Source organism: Neofelis nebulosa, chromosome 9, assembly GCF_028018385.1.
Source record: "Neofelis nebulosa isolate mNeoNeb1 chromosome 9, mNeoNeb1.pri, whole genome shotgun sequence".
NCBI classification, from domain to species: Eukaryota; Metazoa; Chordata; class Mammalia; order Carnivora; family Felidae; genus Neofelis; species Neofelis nebulosa.
In genome coordinates this window covers 75,556,007-75,570,844 of record NC_080790.1, presented here as the reverse complement: position 1 = coordinate 75,570,844, position 14,838 = coordinate 75,556,007, and the positions used below count along the sequence as shown (strand labels likewise).

General features: G+C 36.7%; 1 protein-coding gene and 1 pseudogene across 13 annotated transcripts in view; one reads left to right on the top strand and one right to left on the bottom strand.

Annotated features, from left to right (window-relative positions):
- The window catches only part of SRBD1 (S1 RNA binding domain 1), a 400,072-nt gene that overhangs the window by 355,737 nt on the left and 29,497 nt on the right, over positions 1-14,838 (bottom strand). For all 13 annotated transcript variants that reach the window (XR_009248665.1, XR_009248664.1, XR_009248667.1 and 10 more), the window contains exons 6-9: positions 14,016-14,133; positions 12,573-12,711; positions 8,178-8,274; positions 6,755-6,890 (exon numbers count right to left, since the gene is read on the bottom strand). Coding sequence is in view for 6 of the 13 variants with exons in the window: in XM_058684229.1 (XP_058540212.1) it covers positions 6,755-6,890; positions 8,178-8,274; positions 12,573-12,711; positions 14,016-14,133 (490 nt within the window). In the remaining 7 variants the exon portion in view is untranslated. The remainder of the gene's footprint in view (positions 1-6,754; positions 6,891-8,177; positions 8,275-12,572; positions 12,712-14,015; positions 14,134-14,838) is intronic.
- On the top strand, positions 14,340-14,444 carry LOC131486480 (U2 spliceosomal RNA; annotated as a pseudogene).

Here is a 14,838-nt window from a genome sequence, read left to right as displayed (position 1 = left end):
GACTGCCAAACAGTAAAATAAAAACAGAAAATCCAAAAAGATCTAAATTAAGTAAAGACTGAATTAGCAATTTAAAATTTTCCCACAAGAAAATGTCCAGGCCCAAATAGCTTCACCACAGAATTCTACCAAACATTTAAAGAATTAATACCAATTCTTCACAAACCCTTCCAAAATATACCATAGAAAACTTCCCAACTCTATTTACCCTGATACCCAAACCAGACAAGAACATTGCAAGAAAAAAATAAAGATCATTATCTCTTATGAATATAGACATGAAAATACTCAATAAAAAAGTAGTAAACCAAATTCATAAATATATAAAAAGGATTACACACCAGGATCAAAAGGGATTTATTCCAGGAATGCAAAGTTGCTTTAACACCCAAAAATCAACTAGCATAATACGTGATACCCATAAAATAAAAAACAAAAATTACACAATTATCTTCCTACATAATATATGCAGAAAGAATATCTGACAAAATTCCAGCTTTGTTCATGATAAAAACACTCTACAAATTAGAAATAGAAGGCAACTTCTTCAATGCTATAAAAATCACATACAAAAACTCCACAGATAACATCATATTTAATGGTGAAAGACTGGATGCCTTCCCTCTAAGATTACAAGGGTCTACTCTTGCCACTTCTATTTTCAACATTGTACTGGAGGTTCTAGCCAGAGTAATTAGGCAAGAAAAAGAAAAAGAAGACACCTAAATTGAAAAGAAAGAAATATATCTATTTGCAGATAATATGATCTTATATATGGAAAACCCTAAGGGATTCACCATAAAGCTATCAGAACTAAAAAAGAGTTCAGCAGGATTTCTACACACTAGCAGTAAGCATTCTGAAAGTAAGTATTTTTTTTAATTCCATTTACCATAGCAACAAAAGGAATAAAATACTTAGGAATAAATTTAACAAAGGACATGCAAAATGTAAACTCTGAGAACTACAAAACATTGTTAAAAGAAATTGAAGAAATGGAAAAACATCCCATGTTCATGAACCAGAGGCTTAATATTGCTAAGATGGCAATACTCCCCAAATTGATTTACAGATTCAATGCACACCTATCAAATCCCAGCTAGCTTCTCTCCAGAAACTGACAAACTAATTCTACAATTCATATAGAAGTTCAAGCAACCCAGAGTCAACCTTGAAAAAGAAGAACAAAGTTGGAGGACTCCCACCTTCTGATTTCAGAACTTAATACAAAGCTAACAGTAATCACAACTGTGTGGTACAGGCATAAGGATAGATACATAGCTTAGTGGAATAAAATTAAAAGAGTTTAGAAATAAATGCATATGCCCAGAATTAACTGATTTTCAACAAGGATGCCAAGACAGTTCATTGGGGAAAATACAGTCTTTTCAACAAGTGACGCCCAGACAACTGGATAGCTATGTTCAAAAGAATGAAGCTACAGGGGTACGGTATTTGACTGCAAAAAAAATGAAGCTGGTCGCCTTCCTCACATCATACACAAAAATTGTTCAAAACTGATCTTAGACCTTAACATAACAACTAAAGCTATAAAACTCTTAGAAGAAAATATAAGAGAAAATCCTTGTGACCATGAACTAGGTAAGGTTTTAGATATAATACTACATGAACAATCACTAAAGGAAAAAAGTAAATAGACTGGACTTCAATAACATTATACCTCAAAGGATACAATTAAGAAAGTGAAAAGAGGGGCGCCTGGGTGGCCAGTCAGTTAAGCGTCCAACTTTGGCTCAGGTCATGATCTCACGGTTCGTGGGCTAGGGCCCCACGTGGGGCTCTGTGCTGACACTCAGAGCCTGGAGCCTATTTCGGATTCTGTGTCTCCCTCTCCCTGCCCCTCCCCACTCATGTGGTCTCTCTCAAAAATAAATAAACATTAAAAAAATTAAAAATAAAAAAGAAAGTGAAAAGAACACATAACATGGAAGAAAAGTTTTACAAATCGGTTATCACATAAAAGAGTTAGATCTAGAACATATAAATAATACTTACAACAAGAGCAAAGACCATGTCACCTCTACACTCCAAGTAGGAACTGATATAAAATAAGTGTTCAAGAAAAATTTGTAGGATAATTGACAACTCTCCATGTTACCCCTACACCAAAAAAACACCTTTTCACATCTGTATCATCGTAAATTACAAAAATTAACAGCTGTTATGATGAGAAATATCTCACAAAAAGTAATGTACTCTAATCTTTTCATTATCCTCTCTTTTAACAGTAAAATGCAGATGGAAGAAAAAACTCAATTTTAAAAATGTTTATAGTGAGCACTTCCAAGTTTGGAGAAACTGGCAATCTCTTGATTCCAAATCTCCCCTTCATCTTCCTATAAAACCTTAATAAAGAGGGACACCTGACTGGCTCAGTCAGTTAAATACCCAACTCTTGATTTTTGCTCAGGTCATCATCTCACCGTGGTGAGATAGAGCCCTGCATCAGGTTCTGCTTGGAATTCTCTCTCTCCCTCTCTCCCTGATCATCCCCCACTCACATGCAATCACTCTCTCTCAAAATAAATACATAACCATTTAAAAATAAAATAAGGAGCGCCTGGGTGGCTCAGTCAGTTAAGCGTCCAGCTTCACTCAGGTCATGATCTTGTGGTTTGTGAGTTTGAGTCCCATGTCAGGCTCTGTGCTGACAGCTCAGAGCCTGGAACCTGCTTTGGATTCTGTGTCTCCCTCTCTCTCTGTCTTTCCCCTGCTCGCACTCTGTCACTCTCTCTCTCTCTCTCTCTCTCTCTCTGTCTCAAAGATAAATAAAAATTAAAAATAAATAAGTAAAATAAAATAAAACCTTAATTAAAATAAAATAACACAGGACCTACATCTATGGCATTTCTAGGAACCAGAACTAGATTGCCATCTGATTTCTCTAAAACAACATACAAAGCAAGACAACAGCAGAGCAACATATTTAAGAAAGTTAAGGGAAGAAAGTGAAAACAAAAAATATACTGATCCAAGCTGTCTATGTATCAAGCCCAGAGGAAACAATTGTGAATGTGTTAGAACTCAGAAAATACTGTTCATATATGCCATCCTTGAAAAATACAGAAGAGTAGCGGTCAGTAAATTATGGTCCATGGGACAAATCCAGATAACACCTGTTTTCATAAATAGAATTTTATTAAAACACAACCATGCTCACTCATTTGTGTATTATCTATGACCGCTTTCATGCTGCAATGACAGTTGTGTAATTGCCAGAAAACCCACCTGGCTCAGAAAATCTAAAACATTTATTCTCTGGTCCTCTACAGAAAAACTTTGCCAACTCTCTATTCGACTAGAGAATAAGCTTCACCCAAAAGAGGACTGGAAAGTTTTGGCAAAAGGACTAAGGCCAGGCATTTCATATAACTGTAGGGCTAAGATTAAAATGGAATCAATATCCATTAAAAAATACAGGTTGCGGGGAGCCTGGGTGGCTCAGTTGGTTGAGTGTCTGACTTCGGCTCAGGTCATGATCTCGCAGTTTGTGAGCTCAAACCCTACATCAGGCTCCCTGCATCAGTGCAGAGTCTGTCTCAGATCCTCTGTCTCCCCCTCTCTCTCTCTGTCCCTCCTTCTCTCTTGCTCAACAATAAACATTAAAAAATTTTTAAAAAAGAAAGAAAATACAGGTTGCAATCCTGATACCAATGCAGACTTCAAGCTAAAAACCATTAAAGGAGGTAAAGAAGAACACTTTATAATGTTAAAGCCACATTCTGGTTTTGGAATAGAGCAAGGGGACTACATATCACACTTTAAAGATGCTGTTACATAAGACATCACTAACATGGTAGAGTAGGGAACTCCAAAAGTCCATCCTACTACAACAGTAATAAGCTGGCAAAAACTATCAGAATCAACTTTTTCAGAACTCTGGACCCTAGTAAAAAGCTTATAACAACCAGAGGAACACTTAAAGAAACAAGAAGCCACAGAATCTTGGTAAAAGAGCACTTTGAACTTACCATTTGCTCTCCTCCGCTCTGTAGATGAGCAGTGGCCATGAAGATAACAGCCTCATTCCTAGGGCAGGTTGCTAGGGCCAGAGGGAGCGACATGGATCATCGTCTCAAATATTTGTGATCTTGTGTTTTGACCTGTTTGATGGCTCCCTGAAGGACAGACTCAAGGGCTGGCCTTTGTTTTGCCTCAGAGCTTCCCCAGGACAGAAGCCGTTTCCTGAGTGGCATTTGTTAGAAGTATTTAAAGGCAAATGATTGTGCCACAGTGTTGAGGGGTGAGGGCTAACAGTAGATGTAGGGTTTACAGTCAGGGCAACTAACAAACGTCAAAAAAACCTCAATGAAAAAGAGGCTTGAAAATTAGATACTAAAGGGGAAAGAGTCTTTGTAAAGTTCCTGCATAGATTAGAGAATCCGGGAATCTGCGTGCATGCTTGGGACAAGACACACACTCTGGAAAGACCTTAAGCTTTCACCTTTGACGGACCTTTGGGCTCCATGCAAACAGGAAGTGAAAGCTAAGGCAGAGGTGTAAACAGCCTTTCTAGGCCAATGTTGAAGGACTACCCACACACAGCCAATCTGCAAGAACTGGGGAGAGTTTGTTTTTTGTTTTGGCTCCAGGCATTAAGAAAACCTCTGTCAAATAACTAGCTGTCCACAAAGCTAATGGAAGAAATGTCAGTGGTCACACATGACAAAGATGAATACAGATGTTTCAAAATAATTCAGAAGGCACTAAACAAAAAAAAATCAACAAACCTCCCCACCAAAGGTAGCAGCAACATATACCAAGGATGGGGGTGGGGGGAAGATCTGATTTTCAGTGTTGGCAATGTATAACACTCAGAATGTCAAGTTTTTAACATAAAACCACAAGGCATACAAAGAAACAGTAAAGTATGACCCATTTACAGGGGAAAAAAAAGAAACTGACAGAAACTATCCCTGAAGAAGCTCAGACATTAGTCTTAATTAGACCACTGTTTTAAATATGCTCAAGTTCAAGGAAATCATGGACAGAGACCTAAAGGGAATTAAGAGAATGCAGTCTCAACAAAAACAGAATATAAATAGAGTTGAGAATTATAAGAAGAAACCAAATAGAAATTCTGAGCCAAGAACTACAATGACTGAAATGAAAAATTTACTAAAAGGGTTCAATAGTTAATTTGAGCAAGTGGAAGCAGAATTTCATCAGCAAACTTGAAGATAGGTCAATTGTGATTTATGAAGTCTGAGAAGAAAAATAAACAAATAAACAGAGTCTGAGAGACCTATGGGACACCATCGAGTATACCAACATACATATAACAGGAGACCCAGGAGAGAAGAGAGAGGCAGAAAGAATATTTGAAGAAATAATGGCCCCAAATTTCCCAGTTTTGATAAAAAAACATTCATCAACACACCCAAGAATCATAATAAATCCCAAGAGGGATAAACTCAAAGAGATCCACAGTGAGACACATTATAATCAAACTGTCCAAACCTAAAGCCAGAGAATCCTCGAAGTAAGAGAAGTAATTCATTATGTGTTAAGGATTCAGTAAGATCAACAGCTGATTCTTCATCAAAACTATGGAAGCCAAAAGACGGTGGGATGATAACTTCAAACTGCTGAAAAAAAAATGTCAACCACGAATTCTATATCCTGAAAAAGGTCTGGAGATTGGCTGTACAACAATGTGAATATACTTAACAATACCGAACTGTACATTTAAAAACAGGATGGTAAATGGAGCGCCTGGGTGGCTGAGTCGGTTGAGCTTTCGACTTTGGCTCAGGTCATGATCTCACGGTCCGTGAGTTCGAGCCCTGCATCTGGCTCTGTGCTGACAGCTCGGAGCCTGGAGCCTGCTTCAAATACTGTATCTCCCTCTCTCTCTGACCCTCCCCCGTTCATGCTCTGTCTCTGTCTCAAAAATAAATAAACATTAAAAAAAAAAAGTTAAAAAAAAAAACCAGGATGGTAAAATTATAAGTTAAACACATATGTTACATGTATTTTATCACAATTAAAAACATATTTTAAAAAAGAAAGAGAAATTAAGACCTTACAGATGAACAAAAACTGAAGGAGTCTGTCACTAATAGACCAGCCCTACATTTAATTGTTACAGGAATTACTTTAGGCAGAAATGAAAAGACACTGGACAATAACTCAAAAGTATGCAAAGAAATAAAGAACACTGGTAAAAGTAGCTACATAGGTAAAAAAACAGTAATTAAAATTTCAGTTTGTAAATAATCTTTTTTTCCCCTATGTGACATAAAAGCCACTTTATACACTGTAGAGACAACCTATGACTACAATTAGGAAAAAAATCAGTAAACTGAAAAATGAAATTAAAACACTGAGATAAAACAACTATGTTTATACAACTAAGTGAGATCTCTCATACTTTATTCTAAATCAGAATACCTCTAATTTGTATGTCATATGAAAAAGATCCAGAATTGAGCTCAAATCCAAGCACACTGAGAAGCAAAGTCTAATACAAAAGATCACCAGCCAGAAAGTCAAAATATCTGAAGTAGTGTATTGTCAGCCCTACTAATAATTCTCAATGTTAGCAACTTTTCTGGGTCTTGAGTTACCCCATTTTGAAATGGGAAGGATATGACAATATTGTAAGAATTTATATGAAAAAAAAAATGGTTGCCTTAAAAACTTTAATTCCTTAAAAACCAAAGTAGTAGGCAAATTCAAAGTATCATCATTATTATTACTATCAGCATGGATAAGCAGTTTCCTTATTTACCTGATGATGTTGGATGTTTCTTATGTTGCATGAAAAATTCTGGTAGAGCAGAAACTTATCAACGTCTTTCTCATTTACTTTTTTTGAGGACACCTTCGCCAGAGATGACTGGATGCAAATATACCTATTTTGGCACCTGTTCAGATAAATATGCACAAAACAAGCAGTTACAAATACATTTTATTAATGTAAAATTAACAAAAAAAAAGTTAAGGCATAGTTATTACTATGCCTTAGTAAAGAAACACCTTTTATGGAAATAACGTTAGCAAAAACTTAAGCCATTACCAAATGAAAAATTTTTAAATGATGCCCAACTATAAAAATGTACTGACCCGTCAAAAGAGGACTCTGCCCATTCATGCTAGCATAGGTCCTCCAGAGCTATGTGTATATCAATCCTCCTATAAAATGCCTATGTCAGTTCAGATACCATCTGGTATCTACAGATACCAGATCGATAATTCTAGTCTAGATATCTTTCCTAACCACTGAGTGAAGCAGTCAGAGCCAAGTAAAAGCTAAAAAGAAGGGAAACAAGAGGATGTGGTGGGACAGCTTCCAATGACAGGCCAAATTCAGCAGTGTAATTACTTACAAAAACACAATTAAAATCCGGGCAGTTCTCCTTCTCTGACTCATTCCTACTAGGGCCACTGAGGAAATAGGAAAGTTCTCTCCCTTGGATTAACAAAAACCCTGACAAGCGATGGTAGTCAACGGGTTCATCTCCCCCTTCCTCTCCTCTGCACACCTCACTCAGCCAGGGATGTGGAGAAAGAGTAAGAGCATAAAGGTTTTTGCTGGAAAACCCTGTCTTGTCTGCTGATACACAGCTGAAAAATATATTAAAACAGGGTTTTGAGATATCTTTCTTTAATGAGACATAAAATCCAAAGGCCCAAGTAGGGCTTAGGTCATGAAGTTTTAATCTCTTATAAATTGGGACTGTGATACCATGGATAAGCTGCTCTCTCCATCAGCTGAAATTCATTTTGAGGTCAACACTTTTATCTTTACCTATTATTAAAGTTAAATGATATTATATAATACACGTATAGTACACACATCACATATGTTCACAAAGCATGCCACCCGCTCTAAATGAACATGGATCTCTCTAGCACACGCTGTGTAACCACACAACAGTTTTTAAACTGTTCCTCACAGCTCTCCATTGAGGGGTTTCAGTGTAAGGAGGATGAGCAGGCAGAGTTCCAGGTGCCCTGCCTAGAATTCAATTAAAGCAACTTTACTTTTATCTGTTTTATGTATTAGGGCTCTGCTGCTTGAACAAAGAGTTCTGCTACCAAAAAACAGTCCAAAAATAAAGTTTTTAATGAACACTGGTGTTAGCACGAACCATATGACCCTTACCAGCATGAGTCCACAAAGCAGAGAACTCTATAAAAGAGTTACTCACAATTTCCGAATGAAGTCAAGCGTGTCTTTGTCTTTAGCAATCATGTCTGCTAAAATATGCTGCACTCCCGTTTCAATATCCTGGAGTGCTGAAAGTCCTTTAAGAAATGGGTAAGAGGGAAAACAAAAGCAAGAACTACAGATTGGTTTTTTTGTTTTTTTTTTAATCTATAATTAAATCACAATAAATTTATTCCAGTCAAAATAAACCCTTAAACGGAAAAACTTAAGACAGAAAAGTATCATAGCACTGACCAGTTTACCTCTGAAAAAAAAGTAACAAGTCTCCAAAGCAAGAATACAGGACCTTTACATACCATATAACCTAATGGTGAAAAATGCAACTCTAGAACCATCTGCCTGGTCTAATCCTAGTTCACTACTTACCAAATGTCTGACTTTGGGCAAGTAACTTGACCTCTCTGTGCCTCAGTTTCCTATAAAAATGCAAAAATAATAGTACCTACTTCACGAAGTATTTACAGAGGTTAAATGTATTATGGGAAATATGTATTAACAGAGTCATAACCTAAGATATACCATTTCATACCACTTAGAAAAATTATCCTTTACAAATAGTAATTTTATTAATATTCTTATTTTGACTTCTGAGGCGTTTACTCACATTTTTAATGACCCACTTGAATTTCTCAAATCTCAGGAGCACGAAACAAGAGCTATTTGTGATTGTTCATCTATTTCATAGTTGAACTGTCTACCAATGGTGCGTTATGTTCTTTCTAAGTGCTTCCGGTTTGCTAATTTATAGCAGTGACTCTTGAACATTATAGCCCCTGTGATATCAATTTCTATATACATTGAGAGAAATCATCTGCATTGCCTTCTTCCGTTTCTTCTATCTTAATTGTTCTATCTCCATTAAAGCTTCTTTTTTTTCTTGCATTAAAGCTTGAGTTACACAAGCACTAAGTATCATAAGTAGGTTTTTCTGAGAGCATAATTTTAATGAGTAATAGGTACAAAAGACGAAGAGAACAGGAGGACAGACTTATGGAGTCATTAACAAAGAGAAATGCGTTGTTGAGTTTTGTTATAACTAATCTTGAGTAACTACATTTATTTTAAAGGAATTTAACAATTAAAATTAATACAAATTCTGTTTACATTTTAAGAGAATTTCCCCATGAGGGGATTTTCAGGAGTGAATTACCTTTGAGAAGTAGAAGGCTGTATATGTAAAGGACCTAGAACAGCTGTGACATACAGTAAGCAGTCAATAAATGTCTGTTCTTGGTGAGCTATCTCCCTAGATCAGTCTTCATCTTAGAAAACCAGTCACTATGCACTAACTCCTGGAGTCCCAAAGCACCTCACAGCATCATTACACAAAGTTTAATGAGAATACCAGGGTGATAAGTGAAAAGTGAAGATGGAACCCATCTCCAATAACAACCATCGATGAGAGAGAACAGAAAGAGGAAGTTATAGATTTTGCTATTATAACAAAAGACCTCTGAAAAGCCCCCATCATTTTGGGTGAACACAATTTGTAAACTTTTTATAATTAATAAATCTTATATAATTAAAATTATGCTAGAGCTCTAGAGCAATGTTTTTATAGTCTAAGGACCCCAGAATACAATCACACTAGGTACTTATTACAAACACAGATTCCTAGGCTTTGGGACTTTTGTGTTACACAGCATCCCAGATAATTCTGATACTCATTCAAGTTTAAGGAAAAAAAAAAAAAAAACCAACACTGCTGGGGAGGTGCCTTGAACTCTTAGAGCAGTGGTTCTTAGTGGGAGGTAGAAATTATCAATCACTGGACTCATCCAAATTACATAAGCCCTCTCAAGAGAAAAGACTGGAAAAGAGTTTTGTGTGTTTTAAAAAGCACCTTCTTCCATCAGAAAGACTCGGTCATTGGGGCTTAATACAGCCAAGAATAATGTAAGTCCACAAAGTTTAGCACCTCAATGAAATCAGGAGAAAATAAGGACTACAGGAGCCAAAAATCTTATTTCCTTTCTTGTAGTGAAAGCTTTCCAGCCACAGATTCTTCAAAGCTCCACAAATTTAACAAAAACTGAAGGACCAACATTTCTTTCACTTTTTCTGCACTAAGGCTACCTCTTCTGTACAACAGAGCAATCAGCTACTTCTCTTCGTAAACAAAACAGGGATATTCTGGAAATTCTAGGATGTATTCCATTTGTGGCATCTATATGTTTCTGATTCAGATCAAATTCTTGTTGGTCTGTGGCAAGAAGTGTCTTCTACTTCACACTGAAATATCTGGTTTCTTAGACATTTCTTTGAGAAATGATGGGAATGATGAAAATACTTCTTTAGAGAAACAATAAGAGATCTGAGGGTGATCATGAGTCTGTAGATGACCTAAAAGAGCAAAGAAAAGAACACTCCAAGCGAACTTTAAAAACCAGTACCTAGATTGTTTGGAATTAATTGTAATTCTTTGACATTTATGATAAGAGTGAAAGAAAAAGGGAATAAAGCAAACAGGAAGTCCAATACATGTGCTAATACTACCTTAGCTGCAATAAGCCTTGACCGATCCGCATTATCAGAAGTATCACCAAGTGTCATCACCATGTAGTCCATGAGCATCACTACATATAGCCACTCAGAGATACAGTTATCACACCTATCCAGTAGGAATTCAGTATATGAGTGAACTAAGGAAAACTTTGTACCAAAGGGGGTAAAACGAAAAGAAATCGACCATAAGAGAAAAATAAGAACAGACAACAAAACTTTATGCATCTGATATTCCGAAAACTCCAACATTTGATTCTAAGAAAACCTACTATCACTGGCCAAGAAAGTTCCCACTGTGGCTGACCTTCATGCTTGTCTATACAGTCTCAGCTACTTTTAAAACATTAAATTTGCAATCATTTGAAAATCTAACTAAAAAACACACGTTAAAAAAGTAAACAGGGGGGGCGCCCGGGTAGCTCAGTCGGTTAAGCATCCGACTTCGGCTCACGTCGTGATCTCATGGTCCGTGAGTTCGAGCCCCGTGTCGGGCTCTGTGCTGAGATCTCAGAGCCTGGAGCCTGCTTCAGATTCTGTGTCTCCCTCTCTCTCTGCCCCTCCCCAACTCGTGCTCTGTCTCTCTCTGTCTCAGAAATAAATAAACATTAAAAAATTTAAAAAAAAATTAAACAAACTTCACTTTTACTCATTTCAACCCATCTCTAAACACAAATAATACTAATTTGCTTTTTCTTTTAATTATTGCCTTTTTCAAAACAGAGATTAAGATAAGTGTATTTGTATGTGAACAGACATACGGAGTTTTATAGACACTCATCCTTAATTTTTTAATAACAAACCCACACTGCTGAATTGTTTAAAAGGAACACAGGTTACAGTATGCTAGGATTCTCTACAGTGTAGTAGTACATACTGTGGAATTTCTTATCAGAGACTGCCCCCTATAGACACTTAAGTCTCCCAGCCTAAAGAATCAACAGAAGGCCAAAGAAACTAGAATGAGTGCAGGAATTAGGAGAGCACCAATCTCCCCATCCCATCCTCTCAGAGCACTCCCCCAAAAAAGCCGTGCTTACTCAAAGCTCTCACTCTAGGGTTTATTTTGTCAATAAAACCAATGTATCCTGACATGCATCAGTTGTCAATTTCCTTGGGTTTTTCTTAGAATTCTCTCTCTTACCCTCTTCCCATCTCATTCTCTCTTGTGCACACACACACACAAAAGGAGAGGAAGATACACTTCAGAAGAAAGAAACTTTACACCTGGAGAGTAGAAGTGTGGAAGCAGGCGTTCACTTTATAACTCATGTATGTCAGAATCATTGAAATTCTTTTTAAAGAATACATACAACTTTTGTGATTAAATAATTTTTTAGAAACAGAGTATTTTAAAAGATAATATAGGACATTCTTTATAACACTGGGATGTGAAAAAATTATTTAAAAAGGAAAAGATAGCAATTATCTTAAAAGAAAAGGTTAGCAAAATTGACAAGATTAATAATTCAACTACAATAAAATTAAGATCTTCTATTTTCTTTTTATTTAATAGACAGCATAAAGAAAGTGAAAAGAGAAGTTACAAACTGGGAGATAAGATTTATAATACACATAACTGAGAAAGAATATCTTAAAAAGTACTTATAAATTAATAAGAAAAGAGAAACAACAACACAAAATAAAAATGGGCAAAAGACTAGAACAGGCACTTCATCAAAAGAAGAAGCTGGATGGCTAAGCAGGAGGTACATGGGGATCTGTTTTATTAGAATTATTTATTCTTTATATGCTATAATATTCTTTTGTATAGTCATTACTTAATGAAATATTTTTTTAACATAGTTTTCAAATTTGGAAAAAAAGAAAAAGAAAAAGAAACAGGGATGATCTCTTGAAGTAAAGCTGGTACCTTTTACGTTGGGTTTAATGTAAGATAGCAGATTGAGCTGCCCTGGATTCTCAAGCAGTGTCCTGGCTGCTCCTTCTAATCCCAACTGCTTTGCTCTCTGGGCTTTAGTGCCTTTGCTCCCAGTTTTATATGGAGCTGACTGCAGGGGGAGGAAAAAAAAAGTCAGAAAATACACCACACCATTCAGTGTTAAAAAGCAAAAGTTAAAATTAAAACACACAATTAGAAGACATGATGGGGAGGCTAAAGACATCCTTTTCTCAACCCTTCAGAGACAAATTAATACTAACCAGAGACTACTAGCTATACACAGATGGTTGTTCCTCATCTGATTCTTTATACTTTTCTACACACTTGACATTAGGCATTTATTTGGATTCACTCATCTCAAAAACAGTGCCGGGGGCACCTGGGTGGCTCAATCGGTTAAGCATCTGACTTCAGCTCAGATCATGATCTCGAGGTCCATGAGTTCGAGCCCCGCGTCAGGCTCTGTGCTGACATCTCAGAGCCTGGAGCCTGCTTCAGATTCTGTGTCTCCCCCTCTCTCTCTGCCCCTCCCCTGCTTGCACTCTGTCTCTTTCTCTCTCATTATATATTAAGTAAATATTGAATATTTATTTATTTAAAAAAAAAACCTCAGTGCCTGGACAGAAAGAACTGTAAGGCCCTCTCCTCAACCCAAGGGAGCTCCTCCAAAAGCTGCAAATACACAAGGCTTCCACTGCCTAAGACACATTCACTCCTCAACCTGAGCCATCAGACTTCTCTGCCCACATACCTTGCTGAAAGTCGTAACCCAAAGAACCACAATGATCCCCTAATTACCAAATATACATCTTTCAGTCCTCACCTTGCCAAGCCTCACTGCTACATTTACTTACTTAACTGCTGATCGTTACCTCCTTCTAAGACTCTCTTCCCTAGTCTTCCAAGATGTCATCATCTCCTGATTCTCCTCTTATTTCTCTGACCACTCTTTCCATGTCTCCATCTTCGGCTCACCCTTCCTCCACCCGTGCTTCAAAAGTTAGTGTTCCTCAATGGTCTATCTTGACCTGCTTACCCACAAACTCTCCCTGAGTGAAATCTTCCATTCTCCTGGTTATAAATACCAACCACATGCTGAAGACGCTCACAGCTAGGTCTCCAGCTCAGCATTCCCCCTTAGGCTTCCCAATTCAATTCCATAACCTACTTTCATTTGCCCCCCACTTAACTGGAAATGCCTTGGAGACAAGGACTGTGTATCACCTATCTTAGAAAACACAAAAAAGCATTTGACAGATATTTATTGAATAAAGAATAAACACCTTGTTGAATTAAATAATGGTGGCTGATGATTTTAGCTTTTTATTTCCAGATCTTTTATAACTATAAAAAGATCCATATAATTATATACTTAGGTAGGTATTATATTAAAAGATTAAAAGAGTTTCTTACCACATGTTCTAGTTCTTCAAAAGTTTTACAGTTCAGTAAGGCTTTTAACAAGCACTCAGACATCTTCCCCTCCTTCTTAATTTTTTGGATTGTACTATGAACCTTCTTTGCAACAGCCCTGAAAATAAAAACTTTCATAATATACAAGACTTCTATGTCAAAACATCCTTTATGAAGCTGTCTCAAACTTACAACAAAGTTATAGGGGAGATAAAAACATTTTCGCTCTCTGAACCATTTGAGGATAAGTTACCTTCACCCAAATACTTTAGTGTATGTTTTCTATAAACAAGAATCTCCTCCTATGTAACAATATAGCCATCAATCGCTTCTCGGCCTTTTGGCTAAGATCAAGTGTAGTACAATATAGCCATCAAAATCAGGTAATGGGTATTGATATATTACTATATTCTAATCCTCAGACCTCATGTAAGTATCACCAAGTATTTCCATAATGTCCATGATAGTGAATTCAGTTAAGAGTGGGTTGTATATAACTGCCATGTGTCTACAGTCTCCTTCAAGCAGAAACCGTATTTCAGTCTCCCCTTGATTTTTAGAGCCTTGATCCTTTAGAATGTTACAGGCCAGTTGTTTTGTAGAATGTCCTACACTTTTGAGTTTCTCTGATGTTTCTTCACAATTTGATTCAGATGGTCTATCTCTGGCCAGGAATATTGTAATAGAGTAATGCCATGTTCTTATCACTACATCCTGTTAGGCAGCAAGTAATTTTCATTTGTACTATTACTTATCACTTTAGATCATTTGATAGTGTCTGTGGGTTTCTCCACAATGCAGGCACTCTATTTCTCTGTAATTA